The sequence below is a fragment of the Geotrypetes seraphini genome, chromosome 4, assembly GCF_902459505.1.
Source record: "Geotrypetes seraphini chromosome 4, aGeoSer1.1, whole genome shotgun sequence".
NCBI classification, from domain to species: domain Eukaryota; kingdom Metazoa; phylum Chordata; class Amphibia; order Gymnophiona; family Dermophiidae; genus Geotrypetes; species Geotrypetes seraphini.
In genome coordinates this window covers 258608228-258631859 of record NC_047087.1, presented here as the reverse complement: position 1 = coordinate 258631859, position 23632 = coordinate 258608228, and the positions used below count along the sequence as shown (strand labels likewise).

The window sequence follows — 23632 nt, the reverse complement described above, 5'->3', positions numbered from 1 at the left end:
TAAGCCAAAAGTTAATCATCATAAAGATTAGTTTTTAATTAAGTATATTCATGCAATGTTTACATTTTTTAGTAAGTGAATTCCATTAATCCATTCATCATATCATGGGCGTGATTTAAATCAAAATCCACCCTAATTGCTTTTATCTCAGCGCACCTGATTATACATATTAATAGCTTTTTCCAAAACAGAGTTTTATCCAAGGTGAAAAACATTTTCTATAATAAACACACAGAAAATGTGTGTGCAAAACAGCTTTATAATGCGATTAGTATTGCTGCATCATTTTAAGAATGTACTCTCCAATTCCAATCAGCCTTCTGAAACAGAAATGGTCTAAGCTTCTTCTAAATAACCATATATGTCTGCTCCTGTCACAGTACAAGCAGTGATCTATTCCATCCAATGAAGGCCACCAAAGAAAAAGTTCTCTTGCGACAAAGCGCTCTCTCACTCTTCTACTGGTAGTTATTTTCATCAGTGAACCTGGACGCATATAGCACAGTTACTTACTGTAACAGGTGTTATCCAGGGACAGCAGGCAGATATTCTCTACATGTGGGTGACGTCACCGACTGAGCCCCCTAGCGGACGTTTTCGCAAGCAGACTTGATTAAAGACCTTCAAGCTTGCGATTGGCCCGCGCATGTGCGTGTGCCCCTCTCACCCGGTCTAGGGCATGCATCTCCTCAGCATGTCCTCAGTTCAGATAGCTAGCAAAGAAGCCAACCATGGAGGTGGGTGGGTTGTGAGAATATCTGCCAGCTATCCCTGGATAACACCTGTTATGGTAAGTAACTGCGCTTTATCCCAGGACAAGCAGGCAGCAAATTCTCTACATGTGGGAGGCCTCCAAGTTAACCAGAATGAGATGTAGAGAGAGTTGGCAATTTAGGAGAACAGGTTTTGCAAAACGGACTGGCCAAAATGGCCATCACGCCTGGAGACAGTATCCAGACAGTAGCGCGAGGTAAAGGTATGAACCGAGGACCAAGTGGCAGCCTTACAGATTTCCTCAAGTGGAGTCGAGCGGAGGAAAGCAACTGACGCTGCCATCGCTCTGACCTTGTGGCCTGTGATGCGACCCGGCAAGGAGAGACCAGCCTGAGCATAACAAAAGGAGATACAAGCGGCCAACCAGTTAGAAATGGTCCGCTTAGAAACAGAGCAACCCAAACGATTAGGGTCGAAAGAGAGAAACAGCTGGGAAGCAGAACGATGCGGAGCAGTGCGCTTCAAGTAGAAGGCCAGTGCACGCTTACAATCAAGACAATGCAGAGCCACTTCTCCAGGGTGAGAATGGGGCTTCGGAAAAAACACAGGAAGAACAATGGATTGGTTGATGTGAAACCTCAGAAACAACCTTAGGCAAGAACTTAGGATGGGTACGGAGCATCACCTTATCATGATGGAAGACAGTGAAAGGAGGGTCCGCTACCAAGGCTTGAAGCTCACTGACCCGACGGGCATAAGTGAGAGCAATAAGAAACACAATCTTCCAAGTAAGATACTTCAAGTGAGCCCACGCTCGCTGCTCGAATGGGGGTTTCATTAAGCGAGCAAGGACCACGTTAAGATCCCAAACCACAGGAGGAGGTTTAAGGGGCCAATGAACGTGGAAAAGGCCTTTCATGAAGCAGAAAACCACAGGATGACAGAGATAGGCTTCCCGTCAATCGGCTGATGAAAAGCAGTAATGGCACTAAGGTGGACTCGAACCGAGGAGGACTTGAATCCAGCGCCTGACAAGTATAACAGATAGTCAAGGAAGCAGATAAGGAGGCAGACAACGGCTCCTGCTGTCAGGTAGCACATCAGGAAGAGAAACAGGTCCACTTCTGATGGTAACATTGGCGAGTGGATTCCTTCCAAGACACCTCCTGGATGTCCAGCACCGGCTGTGAGAACTGGAACGAGGGCATTAAGTCTCGAGGAACCAAGTCGTTAAGTGCAGAGACTGAAGGTTGGGATGAAGCAGAGAACCTCGACTCTGCGTAAGCAGAGAAGGAAAAACATGCAGAAGAAGAAACTCCCTGGAACTGAGTTGCAACAGAAGGGAGAACCACGGCTGTCGGGGCCACCAAGGAGCTATCAGGATCATAGTGGCACTCGTGGACTTTAACCTGACGAGTCTTCAGAATCAGAGGGAATGGAGGGAACGCATACAGAAACAGGTTCATCCAATCCAGCAGGAAAGCATCCACCTCGAGTCTGAGTGGGGTGTAAACCCTGGAGCAGAAGCGGGGCAACTTGTGATTGTGGGGGGATGCGAACAATGAGCAAATACCTGACACAGGGTCAAGGAATGGATGGACCATTCGTGAGGCTGCAGCAGACGACTCAACTTGTCCGCCAGACAATTGTGATGGCCTTGAATGTAGATCGCTCAAAGGAATATGTTGCGGCGAACAACCCAATCCCAGAGCCTCATCGCCTCCTGGCACAGGGACCGGGACCTCGCTGATCTTGAGGAACTTCTTCGATGGCATTGAGAAGAAGGAGGGAGTGAACCTCTTGAGCGAGAAGGAGGGACTGAGACTTGTTGGAAGCAGACTCTTTTGGCAGGCCTAACGGCGGAGGAGTCTGAAAATTGAGGGAGTAGCCTGAAAATTGAGGGAGTAGCCATGGGCTATGATCGAGAGCACCCACTGGTCGGTGGTGATTACCTCCCATCGAGAGTGAAAAATGGTTAATCGACCTCCTATGGGCTGTGGAAGAGGACAGGAGGGAGGGAGACTGGCAATGCCCAGGAGAAGGGAGTCAAAAGGGCTGAGTCGGCTTAGTCTGAGTGACAGGCTTTATGGTAGGCGGCTGTTGCTGACGTGCTTGTTGGTGCTGTTGCCGCTGCCTCCGAGGTTGTGGAGGTTGAGGCTGAACTGGCCGAGCAGAAAACCGCCTCTGATATGATGGCTGCTGTCTAAATGGACGAGGAGGCTTCTTTTTATTTTTCAGCAAAGTATCCCACCTCGTCTCATGGGCAGAGAGCTTTTGAGTGGTGGTATCCATAGATTCTCCAAAGAGCTCATCACCCAGGCAGGGAGCATTGGCAAGGCGGTCCTGGTGGTTCACATCAAGGTCGGAGACTCGGAGCCATGCCAATCGTCTCATCGCTACAGACATAGCAGTGGCTCGGGATGTGAGTTCAAAAGTATCATAGATGGACCGGACCATGAACTTCCTGAGTTGTAGGTTGGAATGCAGGAAGCTTACGGTCAGGAAGATACTTTTGAAAAGAAGAGACTTGCTGAATCAAATGTTTCAGGTAAAAAGAGAAGTGAAACGCATAGTTACCTGAACGGTTGGCCAGCATTGCATTTTGGTAAAGTCTTTTACCAAATTTATCCATGGCCTTGCCCTCTCTGCCAGGAGGGACAGAGGCATATACACTAGAGCCTGCCGATTTTTTGAGGGTGGACTCCACCAGCAGAGATTCATGGGGCAGCTGGGGTTTGTCAAACCCTGGAATAGGAATCACCTTGTAAAGCGATTCCAGCTTCCTAGGGGCTCCTGGAACGGTGAGAGGAGTTTCTAAATTTTTGTAAAAAGTTTCCCTCAAGATGTCATGGAGGGGTAACTTTAAAAATTCTTTCGGAGGCTGGTCAAAATCCAAAGCATCAAGAAATGCTTTGGATTTTTTAGAGTCAGACTCTAGAGGGATGGAAAGGATGTCCGACATCTCCTTAACCCTTTCAGGACCATAAGGATCGTAGGCCAATTTTTGTGGTTTTGACGACAATTTTATGGTAAAAAGGGCTTGCAGATGCCAAAAAATAGATTTTTTTTGTGAAATATTTTTTTTTTTTAAATCACACTTCTGGCTTATGGACAGTGTGGCAAGTGAATCTTCTCGTCAATCTGGCAACGACGCTAATGAATGAATGTCGGAACCAGTTTGTTTACATAAAGGCAGTATCATATGGAATCCGTACATATCAAATTTAGAACTGTAGACTATCCCAATCAAAATTTATAGGATTTTAAAGTTATGGGACAAATATGTCCCTTGGTCCTGAAAGGGTTAAGAAACTTGGTGAAGGACGAGTGCTCTGGCTTACCAGCAGGATCCTGCACCGATGTAACATCCTCCTCCGAGGAATAATCTGCCTCGGTACCGAGGGGGTCATCAGAATCATCCCACAAATCAGGGTCCCGTACCGATGACAGACGGCCCTGAGAAAGTGGGGTAGAAGGTTCGGTATGCTTGGTTTTGCGTACCGATTTACCAGACCTCATGGACACCGTACCGGGTGACTGTACAGCAGTACGGGTGTCAGAGAACGGCACCGGCTCCGAAGTCGAGTAAGCAGTGCGTCAAAGAGACTTCGGTTCCGCCGAGAGAACAGGCATAGAAACAGATTTTTGCGGTGCCGATAACGTCGATGCCGACAAAACAGGCTGTTCGAAAATCGGCACCGAATGCTCAGTAGGTACCGACACTGGAAGGCTCGGAGTCAGCAGAGCCGGGAGCAAGTGTTGTAATTGCTCCTTAAGCTGGACCTGAAGGATGGATGCTATTCTCTCATCCAGAGACGGTCCCGATGGCACCGGTACCGCTTTTTTCTTGCTCGGTACCTGCGGTGCAGCTCGACGCTCAGGCGAAGTCGATGCCGATGAAGAGGCAGTGACTTCAATAGGAGCGGAGCGTTTGCGAGGCCGGCGCGCAGTCTGCAGGACTTGGCTCACTGCTTGTTCGACTGGCGGGCTAAGGACAGTAGGGGATGGCTTCTTAGCCGGCTTACCTACAGGGTGCGACACCGAGGATGGATCTTGCGGTGTCGAAGTCACCGGTGCCGATTTGGAAGAAGATGACGGTGTCGATGCCAGGGGAACTTCCATGGCGGCACCGAAAAGAATTCGCTGTTGAAACCCAGTGAAGGGGGCATGAAGGGAAAAACGGCCGTAGCAAAATCGAAGCCCAAGGCTTCGATGGTGCCAACAGGCCCCATTGGGGCTGACCGGAAAAAAAGTCGAAAAAAAATGGACTTTTTTTTTTAAAATAAAAGAAAGAAACGATAAGGTGAATAAATCACGACAAGAAAATAACGCGCGAGCGGGAAGGCGAGAAAAATTTGAAAAAAATTTTCCAACAGCAGTTGGAACACGCATCTTCTTAGCTCCGCGGAAACTAAGAAACTGGGGACCGCGCGCCTCTGTCGGGCGGGAAGGCACTCGCGCGTGCGGCCTACTATAACTTTCAAAGTTCTTAGAGTGCAATCACTCTAAAATTGTCCGTACCGGGGCTCCGTCGGTGCCGTCACCCATCAGTCAAGAATATGCTGCCTGCTTGTCCTGGAATAAAGTGAGTTACAATAATCTAGATGGGACAATAAAAGCATCTGTGTCAGTATCGTGAAGTGGTGGCTGTGGAAGAAGGGTCTGACCATTCGGAGTTGTCTCATGCTATAGAATATCTTTTTTCATATGTTGGAGATCTGGGGTTCGTAGGAAAGGGTTGAGTCTAGTATGACCCCAAGTATTTTGGAGGTTTTGTTGATATCGAGATTGGTTCCTGTGGGCAAGGTAACAGCTGTTGGGACAGTTTACAGTCAACTGTGAAACCAGAGTGCTTTCGTTTTTGCTGCATTCCATTTGAGTGTAGCCCACATTTGTATCTTTTCTATTTTGTTTATGATTCTCTGAGGGGTGTCTATGGTGTTGTGCTCTATTGGGATGAGGAGGAGAATGTCATCAGCGTATGATAGTAGGCTTTCATTGTTGTTGAAGGTAATGTTGCCTAGTGAGCTTATGAATAGGTTGTAGAGTATAGGGGAGAGGGGGATCCCTGGGGACCACCACAGAAGGCTGGCCAACTTTTTGAGAAGTCATCGTCTTTCCGGACAAGGTAGTTCCTGTTCTGTAAGAAGTCTCTGAACCAGTTGTAAACTGTGCCCATGATGCCTAAACACCGAGTGTGTTTAGGAGTAGTTGGTGATTGATGGAGTCAAACACTGCAGAAATATCAAACTGAAGGATGGTTTGATGTCCTTTGCTTAATTGTTTGACTTTTGTAGTTAAGGTTGGCAGTAGTAGCTCCATGCTTAAACACACATTTATAAGAAAAACACTATTCCCTGTAGTACTCTCACCTCCTTCCCCTTGCCTTCCCTGAATCCGCCACCCAGTTTTTATACTGACAACTCAGAGGCACAAGATTTTAGATAATTGTCCTTCATTATCATTCTTCTATTCTTTCTACTACTAGCTCCACTACAGAGATGTTCCCATTTGCATGCATTGAAACTGTTAGGGAGGACAGACTGAGCAAAGGTGAATAGTGATGGCAGGGACAAGAGGGGGGAAAATTCAAGAATGGACTAGTAGGGAGAGAAAGTACTGGGGCTAGGGTTGTTTGGAGGGGTAGAGTGATAAGCAGTTGGGCACTGCAGACAGTCAAGGAGAATGAGTGTATTGTTTTGGTATAACAGTACATTTGTGTAGTAGCTGAAGTGTAGAAACTCCAATTTTTTTTCTGCCCTCAGACACACTAATTGACTGGAAAATAACACCCAAACGTACAATAAAGGAACAACTCAAAGCCCTTTTTATACTCAATATAATGAGTATTTAATGGTCAATTAAGCTCCACTAAAGGCCAACATTAGAATAAAATTACCACACTAAAGCTCTGTGCAAATAACTTTGTTCTAACCTGTCCTTTTGTACTAAAACCTGTTACATCCAGTCCAATCACATATCTATGGTAATCTAGAACAGTGTTTTTCAACCTTTTTTGGGCAAAGGCACACTTGTTTCATGAAAAAAATCACGAGGCACACCACCATTAGAAAATGTTAAAAAATTTAACTCTGTGCCTATATTGACTATATATAAAGTAATTCACTTGAGTGCCACCGCCGCCATCGGGAACAGGCCGGCGCCAAGTTCTCCCTGCTTCTCTTCCCCGCGGGGCCGACCAACTCTCGCCACCCGTCGTCAATTCTAACGTCGGAGAGGACGTTCTAGGCCAGCCAGGCAGCGATTGGCTGGCCCAGAACGTCCTCTCCGACGTCAGAATTGACGCGAGTGGCGAGAGTTGGCCGGCCCCACAGGGAAAAGCAGGGAGAACTTGGCGCCGGCCTGTTCCCGATGGCGGCGGTGGCACTCAAGTGGCTAAAGAGCCGCAGTTTGCCGGCCTAGGGACAACACTGGAGGGTGGCCAGCTGTGCACCCCCTTGGGATGTAAACCCGGGGTGGGGCAGACCGCCCCCCCACCCTGGTATGCCACTATCTGTACCTCACTCCCTCCCTATGACCAAAAATTCTCCTTTCTTCTATTCCCCGTGTACACAACCATCTCTTTCCCTCCCTTCCTCTCTCCAAAGTCCATGCCTTGTGTCCAAACACTCATTCCCTCCCCCACCTCAGCATCTCTTTCCCTCCCTTCCTCTCTCCCATTTCTTCTGTGTCCAAAAACGCATTCCCTCCCCCACCTCAGCATCTCTTTCCCTCCCTTCCTCTCTCCCAAGTCCATGCCTTCTGTGTCCAAAAACGCATTCCCTCCCCCACCTCAGCATCTCTTTCCCTCCCTTCCTCTCTCCCAAGTCCATGCCTTCTGTGTCCAAAAACGCATTCCCTCCCCCACCTCAGCATCTCTTTCCCTCCCTTCCTCTCTCCCAAGTCCATGCCTTCTGTGTCCAAAAACACATTCCCTCTCCCACCTCAGCATCTTTCCCTCCCTTCCTCTCTCCCAAGTCCATGCCTTCTGTGTCCAAAAACGCATTCCCTCCCCCACCTCAGCATCTCTTTCCCTCCCTCTCTCCCAAGTTCATGCCTTGTGTCCAAAACGCACTCCCTCCCCCCTTTTGTGTTCCGTGTTTGCCTCCCAGCCCATCTTTGCAACTTTCTCAGCAAAACGAAGCTCAAGCCGCGAGGCTTGTCTTCTGCTTCCTGCCTGCCCTGCCGCGCACAAATAGCCGAACGGAAGTATTCTCCGACGTCAGTGCTGACGTCGGAGGGCAGGCTTTGCTTAAGCCCTCCCTCCGACGTCAGCGCTGACATCGGGGAACGCTTGCGATCGGCTATATGTTAGCTGCAGGGCAGGCAGGAACAGAAGACAAGCCTCGCGGCTTGAGATGTATTGAATTCTGCGGGTCCCCCGTCCAGTTCTCTCCTGTCCACGTGGGGCGGACCGCCCCTCTCCCTAGACTGTGGCCTAGGACCCTGGGGGAGCCCGGGCCCCTGAATGCAGGACTGGTGGTACTGCCCTGATGGCGGCCCTGACCGTACGGCACACCAGGCAACATCTCGCGGCACACTAGTGTGCCGCGGAACAGCGGTTGAAAAACACTGATCTAGAAGATGCAGCTAATATTTACTAAGCTAGCACTGAAATGAATACAATGGTTATGTGCAACATTTTAAAGCTTGATTATTCTTCAAGTAAAACAGCTTAGGCAATTCTAGCAGTTTACCCCATAGGATGCTGCATTATGTAGAGGAATAAGGCCTCCTTTATCCTGTGCATTTACATCAGCTCCATGCTGCAACAGGTACTCTGCAACTTCCAAATTATTGTAACCAGCTATTGAAAAAGGAAAAAAAAGATTACTTTCACAAATAATTGAAATAAGTGATATATCTTAAAAGAAGCTCCATTCAAAATATGTAGCATTAAAATAGTGGAAATTAATATTTTCAGACTACAGAAGTTAGATATGTATACAATTCTCAAAGGGACAAATTAAGATTAACCGAAACAAACTCTCTTCCAGAAATGGAATTATGCACTAAGGAAGGAAACTGACATACAACAATTAATCTCTCATTCTTTGGATTTTAAATTCCTTATGTAGAGCAAGGTCAAATGTAAAATGGAGAGGGAGTAAGAATATCATAAAACAAAACCTACGATTGCACAAGAGATGAACAAATTGAGTGGACTGATTGGTCCTTCCATTGACACTTATTTTCTAAGAATATTTCAAGAGCTTTTACTTTCATTGAATCATAATAAACCAGTCCGAAAGCATGGTTTTTTATTACCACATAACAAATGGAAATGGAAAACTACAACTTTTTAATGAGCCACCGAATGAGAGTAAAAAGGTAATCCCTCTATCTGCTTAAAGTCATATCATGAGGTGCCACAGAGGAAAATACAAAAGTAGGCAGTCTTCAGATATCATGAAATGACAGCCTCTAGTTCACTGGGCTCCTAGCTGAAGCATCTGTTGGCCCTGGAATTCTTGCCAGTCACCAGCAGATCTTTGTGGAGATGACCCCACTGGTCTTATCAATTATCAGAGAGCTTCCAAGTCCTGCTCTCACTTTCCAGGGTGAGAAAGGCAGCCTGGATGTTTTCTACCCCGATAAATGGGCAGCCGAAAAAATGAAGCAACAAATCTGTTTAATGGAAGATGACACCTGCTGCTTGAGTCACTGTCCTGTACCGCATGCTCCCTTGTCTGTTCACATTCACAACAACCGTGATACTCTCAAAATTTTCACTCTTTCCCTATGGTTTGTAGACCAGAAGATATTCCTTTTCTGACCAAATATCCTGAGTTATATGGCCCAGACAGGGGTTTCTGCACATATGATCATAATCCAATTTGGAGATATCAGTATTAATCTCTTTACAGATTTTCAGGAACAGACCTCATATTCGGCTCTCCCTTACAGAAAGTATAAGGCAGCAATCTAGTTTATAGGATCAGAGATCAGTGAAACAAAGCATAATGGAAGAGGAAAGGGTTTGCATGCTAATTCTCAACCTGGGGAACAGTCCAAAGAAGGCCAACATGAAACCCAGCAGTTTGAGATAATTCTAAAACCTAGTTCTCTATAAAAGAAGGGTGTGAAGACTGCCTAGAAATTCATCTAGAGCAAAGAGATTGACCCTGGAGAATCCACAGAGAAAAAAAAATCCTAGAGAACCCAAAGAAGCACAGTGGAGAGACAATGTTCCTGATATGGACTTTATTATAAAATCAACATAGCAATCGACAAATTCCAAGCAGGCAGCCTCTGAATGCTCTGGCTATTGCATGAAATTCCACAGGGCACATGATGGATTTGGAGTAAGCAGAATGAAATCCTTTTACTTTCTGGGATCCTGTGAGGTAGTTTTGATCTGACTGGCCATTGTTGGAGGTAGAGATCTGGGTTTAGACCTTTGGTCTTACCCACTATAAGGTATAATAATAGAATAATTGCCAAAAACTGCTACAAAAAGAGGAATGAATTAGTAAATTTGAGAAGGTGGTTTGCTTAAAATGGATTACAATCTTTCTACCTGCATGTCCTTAGGGATCATGCCTGATTTAACAAGGATTATCTGATGAGTCAGAACAGAGACCAGGACGTTGATCGTAGGATATGAAGGAATTTCCCCCAACTTTAGCAGGAATAGGCACCCAATGAATTTGCTTCCCCTGACAACTCCCCTGGGGGGTCTTCTAGTCTGAAAATACAATATATCTGCCTTCTTCATGGTGGGAAAGGGCTCTCTTTAAGAAACTCAACGGCTATGCAAAGAGGAAAAGCAAAATTACTTACCCATAAGCAGATGTTCTCCAAAAACAGCACAAATAGGTTACACCATCTGACAGAGGCTGGTGTGGACATTGCCAAATGTGCTGTCTTTAAAAATTTGAGGCAGTGCTCCCACTGCACATGTGCAGGTGTCTTCCTGCCAGATGGCAATGCACGGTTTGTATATTTCTTGCAACCATAATTGTAGCTGTTATTCAAACTGTGTATTTGGTTTGTGTATTACAATTGATAATTCAGTATGTATTATGTTTTCTTTATACTACAATAAAATTATTTGAAATAAAAAAAAATGCTGAAAAGCCAACTAGGGGGGAGGTGTGTGAATTGTGAGAATATATGTCTGCTGTCCTCTAAGACCACCTGCTACAGGTAAGCAACTGTTTTCTCTGAGGACAAGCAGGCATGTTATTCTCACAAATGGGACTCTATGCGAGACATGATCCCGATAGCTGAAAAGCTAGTGTCCATGTAAACATGAGCCTTGCATAAAGCAAAAGAGGGCTGGAGGGAAAGTTGGCACTCAGGCATTGAATATATTTTGCAGAACTGCTTAACTGAATCAAGTAATGAGAGGTGGATGTATGTATAGAGGACCATGTAGCTGCTTGGCAGATGTCTTCAACAGTAACAGAGCAAAAATGAGTTATTGAAGCAGTAGGAAAAACCTAAAATTGAAAAAAACTGCGAATTTAAGTTTTTCACATGAATTTGACTGTGCTTGATCAGAAAATAATTTTTTTAAAGCCCATTCTGGGTGTCCACAAAGCCACTGATTATACAAAGCTTAATTTTTCTTAAAATGTGCTATTATTTTTGCTTAATGGAGCAAGTTTCTTGGTATTATAGCCATAACTTTTGTTTTCACACTCAGCAATAATATGTGGATAGAAAGACATTTTATGTAAAACTTCTAGCAGTATTTTATTAAATGAACCTTCAATATCTGCATTTTATTATGGAAATAAATTTAATGTACTTCGCTAATAGCTAAAAATATACACTTTGGTGTAGTCATCAATGGCATTCCAAACACTCAAACATTCAGTGTTTTCTTGAGATAGTCAAGATAAAGCTTGTGATGCTGTTCAACTCCTTGCAACAAGGCCTTACGCTAAACTGAGTAGTCTCCCCTCCCAACCAGAAGATTGGCTGGCAGAGTCAGAGTGATACTGGCTATACTCTCTAGGAAGTAGTCAAAAGGACTGCTTTTGCTTTGACAGACTGTATTTTTGAGGTTTCTGCTATCTTGCATGAGAGCATTGCTGGTTAGAGGATCTGGAAACAGAAGGCTGGTTAGCAAACTTTGCTTTAAATTCTGAAGTCAGGAAGTTTGTTTGAAGAGAGAAATTCTTCAAAGGGTGAACTACTGATTTAAAGATTTCAAATAAACAGATGTGTAGAATTGGTAGTCCAATCCTGTAGGTAAGAATGGAACATCCTTTAACCATAGAAATCTATAGTTCTGGCTTCCTTTCCTGGGGAGTAGTGAGAGCGCTTTAAAGCCAATTCTACAACTAAGGAATGATGTTACAATCGAGTTCTGTCAAAACCAGGACACTTTTGAATTCTATACATTGTGTCAATATTTTAGGAGCTATTTGGTCACTATTAGAAACAGGATACTGGGCTTGATGGACCTTTGGTCTGTCCCAGTATGGCAATTCTTATGTTCTTAAAGGAGTCCTAAATAATGCATCTTTCATTACAAGTAAAGGAATGGAGAGACCCTCTTGGGGAAGAGTTAGTCTAGAACAGATATGGGCAACTCCGGTCCTCGAGGGCCAGAATCCAATCGGGTTTTCAGGATTTCCCCAATGAATATGCATGAGATCTATTCGCATGGACTGCTTTCAATGCATATTCATTGGGGAAATCCTGAAAACCCAATTGGATTCTGGCCCTCGAGGACAGGAGTTGCCCATGTCTGGTCAAGAAGCTCAAAGAGCTCAGCATGAGGTTTATCTTCCATTTCTAGTTTGAAAGGAATAGCTTGAGCCATTTGTTGCACAAATCCAGTAAATACGTAGTTTCTGGAGAAGACTTACATCTTTGAGGTGGCAGAGAAGGATCAGAGGGTATGATATAAGATTCCACAACTGAGAAATCTGGGGGGTCCCGATTGAAGTGCCATAAGTCAGACTCCTCAAAGTAGTCTCTTCTGTGAGAGTCAGGAAGTGTGCGCCGAGATGAGTGTCTACTGTGCATGGAGGAGCATTGAGGTAGGTGTATCTTCTAACCCAGAAGATAATTCCTCTGCTGAAGTTGATGCATATGTCAGACAGGTCCATGTCAAACCAGATGCTGAGCAGGGGTACGTGACCGTCTCCTTGACCGACACTCAGATGTCTTTTTGGGCTGAGGCTGGCATATACAGCATTAATGCCTGTGAAGACTGTAGTTATAATAGTCCTGAAAGCTCTTGTCTAAGCATAGCCAATATCTCCTCCTGGAAAATCGGTGTCAGTAATGGCTGAGATGCTGGTGGTATCAGTTGCCTGGGTGTAGGAGCTGGTGGTGTCAGTTGCCTGGGTGTGGGAGACCTTGATGTGGAGGCACGCCACGCAGGAGCCATGGTCTGAAGAAATGGAGAGCGTTCCTCTATATGTCTATGCTTGGCATGTGTAGAAGACAACGATGCCTGAGAGGATGTTGTACCATGTCTAGAAGGGGAATAACTTTTATGCTTCTTAGCTTTCTTCATTGTCCCTTGATGCATGAGGCATGGATGAGGAGGATGTGGAGTTTGTCTTTTGCGGGAGCCCAATTTTTGGCACTCCTGATGGAAAGGGGAAGTCAATGATGTTAATGCTAGCTGTATATCAGGTTCCGAGTCTCCAGCTATGCTCAATGTTGATGCAGAACCAAAAGATTTGTCACACTGAATTCTACGAGCTTTAAGTGATCTCTTTTGCATGTGAAGACTGAGGTCACAGCAAATGTCCTGAAGTTCAGGACCCAGACACTGAATGTACCAGTTACAGGGATCAGTGGCTGAAATGATTCTAGTAAGTCAAGCCCATTTTTTTAAGCCACTCAGCACTCTCTTGAGACATGGAGGGAAAAACAGTCGCTGCAAGGTCATAAAGCTCAATGGCCCAGAAAAACTCGAGTAGTTTCAACCCCAGAAATGTCAATGCATGGTGGACACAGAAAGGCTTGAGGTGCCCGAATGCCCAAAAATGAAAAGTTGTTAAAAAGGGAAAAATTGTAAAGAAAAGAAACAAAAAAATATATCAGGAAGGCACAAAAATTATTAAAAGTTTAACAAACTAGGGAAGGTTGAAAAAGTATAGACTCTAAGCTTTGCAGAAAACTTGAGATTAATGCCCACATATCGATGTGAGGCAGGAAAGTACCAGTATGTGTGTGATGGAGCACTGCAACAATACACTTGTCAGTGTCCACACTGAACTCTGTCAGATAATGTCGCCCAATTGTGAGAATATCTTGCCTGCTTGTCCTCAGAGAACCTATTAAATTGGTCAAATGAGCCCTTACTTCCTGAAAATTTAATCAAAGCAGCATTCTCCCTTTCATAAGAGACAGAGAAACAGCTTGCCTTTCCACCCCTTAAGTAGAGATCAACGAAAAGTTCTCTGTCCAATCTAATTGCTTTGTGTTGATTCCATCCACAAGGAGCTAAGAACTCATCCTCCAAGGTTCTGCACTGTACTAGAAAGCTTGATACCTGACTAAACTGTAACCCAGACAAAATACTGTGACAGAAGACCGAGGCTTTCAAGGTCCTTCCCATACAGGAAGTATAAGGAGGACCCAAGTCCAAAATGGGGAAGCTGGCCTGAAGGTGCAAAGAACTAGAATTCTGCATGGTAATTTCAATATGGTGGCCATTCTTTCAATGCAGCAGCCACCCACTCCCCTGCTCCACAGCATTTCTGCAAGTGGGAGAGTCACTAGACACTTTTGCCAACTCACCTTGATTTTGGTTTCCCATCAAAAGGACCAGTGGAGTCATGCATGCAGCTGCCTTAATAACCCCTACCACAGTTGAACCTAGCAACTGCTTTAGAAACCATCAGACCACACATCACTCTAGTCTGTATCCATTGTTACATGGGGTAAAGAAATTAATGCCTTTGTTTCTGGTGAAAAAAAATCGAAGTCTCTCCTAGAAGACCACAGCTGTGAGAGTAGTCATGGCTTCTGCCACTTCAACAAGACTTCAGCTGCAAGTGACAACTTAACACTTGCCTCGTCGCAAATTCTAACAGACAAGGAGCCCCAGAGAAGGATGGTAACCACAGGCAAGTCCAAATCTTGCTCACTACCCTTGCTCAGCAGAGGTTCTGCTCTACTAGTGGAGGGCAAACTAGACAGGCAGATAGAACACCTCGTCTTGGGAAATAAGCAAACAAACAGAAAGGCAAGGGAGGCGTCTTTTCAACCAAAGTGAGTCTTTATTTAAACCAAGTGGTTTAAATAGAGACTTTTATCTTTGGTTGGAAAAAATGCCTCCCTTGCCTTTCTGTTTACTACTACTAGTGGAGTGTCAATGAACACTATCAAAGAGACTAATCAGTACCAGCTCTACCAAAACAGACCTCATGGACTAGAACTCTAAAAGCCTGACTAGAAAGCTATTCAACCAGGGGGACAACCCAACTACTGATATAAGAGTCTGTTCTACCAGGGAAAGCAGACCAAAGAACATTAGTCTGGAAGCACAGAAGTTCTTTATTATCTATGTTACTACTATCATGAAAATAAGACACTGTCTTAATTTGGGGCTCAAAAAAGGCAGTAGGTCTTATTTTCGGGGGTGTTTTATTTTTTTCATGTAACGATCATCTCTCCCTTCCTATCCTCCACCCCAATTCTTCCTATTTCCTTTCTCTCCCCTACATGTGCAGCATCTTTCCTCCCCTCGCACCCATCCCCTTATGCAGTATCTCCCTCCCTTCCATCCCCCGTGTAGCATCTTTCTATCCTCCCAACGCCCACCCTCCACCCCACCTCCGCCAACCCATCTCTCCCTCCCATCCGAACCGTGAGACAGTGTCGGCAGCTTCGCGGCCTTCTATATCTCAGGCGTTCCTCTGCCGCGTTGCTGATGACATCATTAGTGATGTGGCAGAGGAATGCCTGGGAGATAGAAGGCCGCGAAGCAGCCTGTGTAGATTGCTGCCCACGCTGTTGCGGTTCGGATGGAAGGGAGATATGAGGAAGCGGGGGGGGGGGGGGAAGGAGCGCTGCTGCTGCCGATGATTAGGGCTTATTTTGGGGGTAGGTCTTATTTTTGGGGAAACACAGTACATTACAGTAGTAAAGCTACTGAAAAGTTTCAGTCTCATCTTCATCTGCAAAGCTGAATAAACCCATGCACCTAGACTGATCTATAAGGGAGTCAAAATACCGGACTAGAAGACTAAGTTAACCCAAAACAAAAAGTCTAACAAAACAGATACCTCCCTTTCAAAGTTCAAACTGAAATAGGGCTTTCCAAATCTGCCCTGCTGACCCTACAAGCCAGTTGCATTTCCAGGAGACCCATAATGAACAAATGAAAAATTTGGGGAGATGGTATACAAATATTTATATCATTCATCTTTGCTGTGCATAACCTAAAAACCATACAACCTGTGGGGTTATTGGGAAAGGTTTAGAAAGGAATGAACGTCTAGACATTAACCACACAGATGGTTTCAAAATTATGATAGTAAAGCAAGATATCCTAACATGTAAGTCTACTGCAAATCTGTAAGAAATCCTGACATTTTGATTGCTTCCAATCACTGACCTGCTAAATGCAATGGTGTTGAATGCCTGCCTTGTGTATCTCTACAATTAACATTATCAGGTGAACAAAGCTTCTTCACACGGGCCACACAACCCTTTTTGGCAGCATCTAGCAAAGCAGCATCACCCCTCAATAGATCTTGAATATCTGTATCCCCATCTTTAACCAGGTCCAAAGGGGTATTGCCATCTCTGTTCTTCTTTGTAGGGTCTGCACCATGCTGTGTAAAAAGAGTCCAAAACAAGAGAATGAGTACATAGCACTTTCTTTCAAGAACTGGAAAGTGTACAACTTAGACAACAAATTAGAATAATTTATCATCAAGGTGATCTGTCAAACTTGCATTCAATCTTGTTCTTTATCAGATTAAACAATTTAGAGACAACTCAATGTTAATAATCTTTTTTTTTCCAAATTCTTTATTCATTTTTCCATCTTACATCAAGAACATAATATTACATTATAAACATCGCTTGTATTTCTTCTAACATCATCTTAAAAACATAAATTTATACCCTCCCCACCCACCCTTCCCACAAATATTTTATTCAAATGGTCTTAGAGACATTTGGAGCATTGAGATTAAGCATCAAATTTCTGCAACTCAATGGCCACGAATTTGGTCTTGGAGAATGAGATGTACAATGTCCGCATCTATGAGACAAACTTTTTTTTTTTTGTTACATAGAGCATTGTGGACCCCTATTCGATTATAAAAGTTGGAAAGCTCTAAGTCTAATAGATGCTGGCATTGTTATCTGGAAGTAGGAACCTTAGATCATTTATTATTTTACTGTCCCTATATCATGGCTTTTTGGAAATCAATTTGGTCCCAAATAAATTGTTTATTAGAAAATCATATAGCTCTATCTATACTATTCTGTTCGGTATGTCCATGAGAATAAAGAGTCAAATATCATCAAGTAATAACAAACTTTTATTGATAATGACAGGAGTTGCCATGCAACATATTACTAGTAACTGGAAAAATTATAACAATCTTAATTATACATTCTGGTGGAACTCGTTGTGCCACATTTACAAAATGGAAAGAGTAATTGCTTTGCAGAATGGGAATTATAACAATTTTAAAAAGATCTGGGGACCATTGGCAAATTATTGTAATGATTAGACATCATTTTACACTGTTAGTATATTTATACAAAGGGGGATGGGGGATGGTATACATTTCTTTTTAAAGGTTAATCATTAAATAAGTTTATAATATTTATACGATATTTTTGATTGAAATATTTAAGAGAATGGTGGGTGGAGAGGGATTAATTTATATATTTAGGATGACATTAGTAAGAAATTCAAGTAATGTGTTTATTTTTTATGATGTAATATTGTGTACTTGTTGTAAGATGATAAAATGAATAAAGAATTGAAAAAAAAAATATCATAAATATTATATTCTTAACTATTGATCATACCTTTAATATAACTTTATACCCTCCCTCCTCCCCCCCTATGTATAAGAGTACTTTCAGTGGATAATGATGTCTAATCATTGCAATAATTTGTCAATGGCCCCCAAATCTTTTTAAAATTGTTATAATTCCCTCTTTGTATGGCAATTGTTCTTTCCATTTTGTAAATGGGGCACAATGAATTCCACCAGAAGGTATAGTTAAGTCTGCTGTAATTTTTCCAATTACTGGTAATATGTTATATGGCGACTCCTGTCATGATCAATAAAAGTTTATTATTACCTAATGAAATTTTACTTTTTGTTCTCATTGACATTCCGAACATTATTGTATCATATGATAATGCTACATGGTTTTCTAATAAACAATTAACTTGGGTCCAAATTGATTTCCAAAATGCCATGATACAGGGACAATAGAATATTACATGATCTAAAGTTCCTGCTTCCAGATTACAATGCCAGCATCTATTAGACTTAGAGCTATCTAACTTTTGTAATCTAACTGGTCCAAAATGCTCTATGTAAAAGAAAAAAACAAGTTTGTCTCATAGATGCAGATCTCATTCTCCAAGACCAAATTCGTGGCCATTGAAACGCAGTAATTTGATGCTTTATCTCAATGCTCCAGATGCCCCTAAGTCCGTTTTTAGGTTTTTTATTTATAAATCCGTTTATCTTTTTTTTTTTTTTTAATTCTTTATTCATTTTAAATCTATCAACAAGTGTACAATAATTATACCAATACAAAACAAACATATAACACTTGAAAATCATTCACAAATAATCATAAAACATAAAAATTACCACCCACCCACCCATTCTCCCTCCATTACTATCCATAAACATATTTCAAGTAACCCTATCATAATCAAATAGATAAAATAATACACCCTTAATCCCCCCAATAAAATCAATATACCTATAAATCCGTTTATCAATTTATACCACTGTGCGGCCTGGTGACCCAAGAAGTCCACCTGAAAGCATAAGAATTCCAGACTATAATGATTATTGAGATTTTTCCATTCAGGGAAGCCTGCTTCAGTTGCAACCATCTAAAGCTTTGTGATTTATTAAGACCATATTTATGTTGCAACTGTGAAAATCAAGCAGCTTACCATTTGAAATAACATCGCCCAAAATTTATATACCTGCAATCATCCAATGCTTTCAGATGACCTTAAATCCGCCAATTTGAATCTTGGGGTTGGGGTGGGGGAGGGGTAGATTATGATTTTTGTATAATTGGAAGCAATGTTAGGAAATAACTTATTATATGTTCTGTGTGTTTTGAATTTGTTATGGGAGGGGGGAGATATGTTTTAAAATGGATTATTGCAGAATACTAAGTGTTGTATCTAAGTGAAATGTTTTTATTTGATGATACACTTATAAGTTTATAAAAATGAATAAATATTTTTTTTTAAAAAAAAAGAGTATCACAGACACATTTCAGAAGAATTAATGAATTTTATGACCTGGTGTTTAGAATCTTTATCTGTGACTGAGGTGGTAGAACAGTTCATTTAGCAGAGTTCTGGATCATATTGCTTCCTTAAAATGAGTTATTCTTAACCATTTAAATAAGTACCTTGATATTTCTCATAGTTAAGGTAGGCAAAATGGAAGGTGAGAAGAACAGAGCCTGGACACAGAATCCTTAACAACCGTACATTCAGAACTAGTTACTTATCTGTAGCAGGTATTCTCTGAGAACAGCAGGCCAATATTCTCACATGTGCAGTGTTCTCATTGTGCATATGTGGATGCCTTCCTGCCCAACTCATGAATGGGAGACCAGAAGTACAGTATCAAAGCTAAACAAAAATACAACTCCAGGGGAGGGTATGTGAGAAAATTGGCTTGATGTCTTGAAGAATGCCTGCTACAGGCAAGTAACTATTTTCTTTGAGGACAAAAAGGTCAAATGATTTTCACATGTGGTATTCCCTAGCTATCAGACTACCTGAAAACACTAGGACAATGGGGAATCACAATGCAAGTGCAAGAAGATTTAATCTAATCTAATGTGCAATTTATTAATCACACTACACTTCTCCCTCCCTATTCGTGAAGGTTAGGGGCATAGCCTGCCCGTGAATAGGGAAAATTTGTGAATAACATTTGAGCTGACTCTGACCCACCCCCTGGACCTTACCTGGTGGTCTAGCGGTGACGTGGTGCAGGAGCAATTTTTATGGATTTTTCCTTAATAGAAGCTAATTCATTAAATACTTACTATTTATTACCTGATCCCAAACATTAAGCATTTTTTGAGAATTTGAAAAATCCAAGGATTGTATAAATTTATCCCAAAAAGCAGCATGACCTAACTTTACTCTTGCTTTAATAGTTTTTTGTTGATAATTTTGAATAAAATAACTTGAAAACATATATGCTGTTGTGAAGGTACAGCCTGGAACAGAATAAAATGGGCCTATTGTTAGAAATTTGTAATTTTTCTTTTTTTTCAAATTCTTTATTCATTTTTTTCATCTTACATCAAGTGCACAATATTACATCATTTAAAACTTTACACATCAAAAATATCATATAAATATTGTATTCTTATCTATTGATTAAACCTTTAATAGAACTTTGTACCATCCCCCCTATGTATAAATATACTGTCAGTGGAAAATGATTTCTAATCATTACAATAATTTGTCATTGGCCCCCAAATCTTTTTAAAATTATTATAATTCCCTTTCTGTATAGTAATTATCTTTCCATTTTGTAAATGTGGCAGCAGAATGTATAGCTAAGATTATTGTAATTTTTCCAATTACTGGTGATATGTTGCATGACGACTCCTGTCATAATCAGCATAGTACCAGAAGACTGGAGGGTAGCCAACGTGAAGCCAATTTTTTAAAAGGGTCTGATGTCAGTGCCGGGCAAAATGGTAGAGACTATTATATGGAACAAAATTACAGAACATATACATAAGCATGGAGTAATGAGAGAAAGCCAACATGGATTCGGTCAAGGGAAATCTTGCCTTACTAATCTACTGCATTTCTTTAAAGGGGTAAATGAGCATGTGGATAAAGATAAGATGGTTGATACTGTGTATTTGGATTTTCAAAAGGCATTTGACAAAGTACCTCATGAAAGGCTTCTGAAGAAATTAGAAATTCATGCGATAGGAGGTAATGTTCTTTTATGGATTGAGAATTGGTTGAAAGACAGTAAACAGAGTGAGTTTAAATGGTCAATATTCTCAATGGAGAAGCATAAATAGGCTCAAGGGAGACACATTGGGACACTTAAGGCTGCCTCAGTGGGTTGGTGGTTTTTTGTTTTTTTTTTACAAAACGTGAATCCCGATTGGCTGGTTAGATAGTGGTAAGACACCTACCACTGCCTACAATTGGGATGCCGTTTATAGAATTTGCTCCTTTATAATTAAATAAATAAAAAATGTTAAATTTCCTGGCTAATTCTCATTACCTAATAAAAAGATTTGATTGTGAATACCTGTAGCAACAGTTTACAGATCTCATATTTTCCTTTTGCAGCAGCTTCATGCAAGGGAGTGAACTTCCATAAATCAGCCACATTTACAACTGCTCCATGTTTAACAAGAAGCTCAGCTACTTCATAATGCCCATAAGAACATGCATTGTGTAAGGGGACAAGGCCTCTGAAGAAAAAAAAGAGAACAGACTAAACTTACAGCTTTATAAACAGCAGTTCAAAAACAAAAGCTATTTAAAAAAATCAGTCTAAGAATCAAGATAAAGTTGACTTTACTGAAATGCTTCAGCTATTGGAGATAAAGCATTTATTTTCAGGAGTACTTTATAACAGAACTTTTATTTCCTATTAATAAAACAAAATTATTTAAATCAGTCTACTAGTTTTCACATATTATACAGTACAGATATCAAAATATATGTTTAAGAGGAGGAGTGAAAGGAACCACATGGCTTGCAAATTTGCTTTGTGCACCCATTTTAAGATTTGCAACACTTCTTGGGGTAGATTATTAAAATAGCTATAATTATCTATAAATTTACAGCTTGATAATGTACACTACAAAATTTAGTTTTCTAAACAGCAGTACACCCTGCAAATTCTGCACATACTGCTAGGCCAGGCAAGGCATTCAGAAAACATCTTCACAAAAATTAAGGAGTAAACTTATTCTAAAATACTGGCCTCATCTTAAGGACCTATACCAGTGGTCTCAAACTCGCAGCCCAGGGGCCATATGCGGCCCGCCAGGTATTATTTTGAGGCCCTCGGTATGTTTATCATAATCACAAAAGTAAAATAAAAGTTTCTTGATCATGTGTCTCTAGCTATAAATGGCAATATTATTATTAAGACTTAGACAAAATGAAAGATTTATAAACTATAAAGAGTTTAACCTCATGCAAAATTGTCATTTCTTTAATAAGACGTTAACTAATTTTTCTGCGGCCCTTCAAGTACCTACAAATCCAACATGTGGCCCTGCAAAGAGTTTGAGTTTGAGACCACTGACCTATACTGATGTATTTTAGCAACATATACTCAAAGAGCACTTCAACTTAAATGTTTGTTCAGGTTATTACAATCATAGACCCCAGATTTCTATTGCAGTTCATGGATAGATTCCGTGGCAATTTCACAGCACAGCTGTATAGCTTTGAATCTATTTACCGAAATTAATATTTTAAAAAAGCTATCATTTTCTTTTCCATACTCACATTTTCTTGCTCATCTTTCTTTTGCCACATTCCTTCCTTTTACTTTTCTCACTACCATGTCTTCTCCACAAAGCACCCTTTTCTCACTCCCATCCTTACCTTATTTCTTTCATCCCAACCCTTGATGTGTGTATATATCTTCCTTCTACTAATCTTAATGACATTCATACTTCCTCATTTCACACAATCTTCATTCATACCATTCTTTCTCTCTCCCCTGTTCCCTCTTATCAAACTCCTTTGCTTGGACACTGCCAGCCCCTCCAACTGATTTTGAACACTAATAGTTCACAGGACACTAAGTCTAGTATTAGCAGAAGCTGTTACTATTAGAACTGCATAGCTGAGTCAAATATAGAGGAAACAATGCTTTCAGACTGGGTCCCCCCTTTGTCTAATCTTGTCATCCCATTATCACCAGTTAGACTACTTCAATCTATAAGATCACTGTCTACTTCTTCCCAGTTCCAGAAATGCCTAGCTTGAATCCCACTAAACACCGAGCCTTCTTCATGGCCCCTTTTCTCTAGAATTCCCTTCCCCTCTAAATCAGAGCAGAACTCCCTTTTTAAGAGAGATTCAAGTCTTTCTTAAAAACAGCTTTTCCAGAATGCTTTTGACTCCATCACATTTTTTCTAGCCTTCTCCATCCTCTATCCTTACTCTTGTACACTATATTTGTCCATGTGTATGGTTTCTGTCCTATCAGATATTGTAGTTCCTTTCTAGTTTCAGATGATATTTTAATTTGTATACTACTTTAGTCTGCCATTTAGTAAAGGTGGTTTATCAAGCTTTAATAAATAAGTAATTAAAACAATGTACCAGAACTGTTCAGAAAAGGAAAAAAAAAAAAAGCTGAATTAAAAGAGATTAAAAAAAGATAAAAAAAATATAGTAATTGATTAAGGAGGGGAAAGGTTGACTTAACAAAAGCAGTAGCCTATCTCAGACAAGGACAATGTTAAAAGTTATAATTCAGGTTAGTAAAGGGAAATAAAAGACTCACCCTTTGTCTTTTGCATGAACATCAGCACCATGCTGAAGAAGGTACTCAACTACAGAAACTCTGTTGTAGCCTGCTGCAAAGTGAAGTGGTGTGGACTGCCGCCCTTCAATATCTCTGCAGTTTACACTTTGAATAGTGCACAGTTTCTAAAGAAAAACATTGAACTCATTAGATATTGTGCAAAGGCACTATAAAGGGCTAGATTCACTAACCTTGACTTCTGTGGCCGATCTGTGACC

At 41.6% G+C, this 23632-nt stretch overlaps 1 protein-coding gene across 1 annotated transcript in view; it reads right to left on the bottom strand.

Moving 5' to 3' along the window:
• TNKS2 (tankyrase 2) overlaps window positions 1-23632 on the bottom strand; it is a 209129-nt gene that overhangs the window by 65940 nt on the left and 119557 nt on the right. Inside the window, exons 14-17 of the mRNA XM_033941178.1 lie at window positions 23394-23539; window positions 21168-21333; window positions 16253-16472; window positions 8412-8521 (exon numbers count right to left, since the gene is read on the bottom strand). Of these exons, the coding sequence (XP_033797069.1) occupies window positions 8412-8521; window positions 16253-16472; window positions 21168-21333; window positions 23394-23539 (642 nt within the window). The remainder of the gene's footprint in view (window positions 1-8411; window positions 8522-16252; window positions 16473-21167; window positions 21334-23393; window positions 23540-23632) is intronic.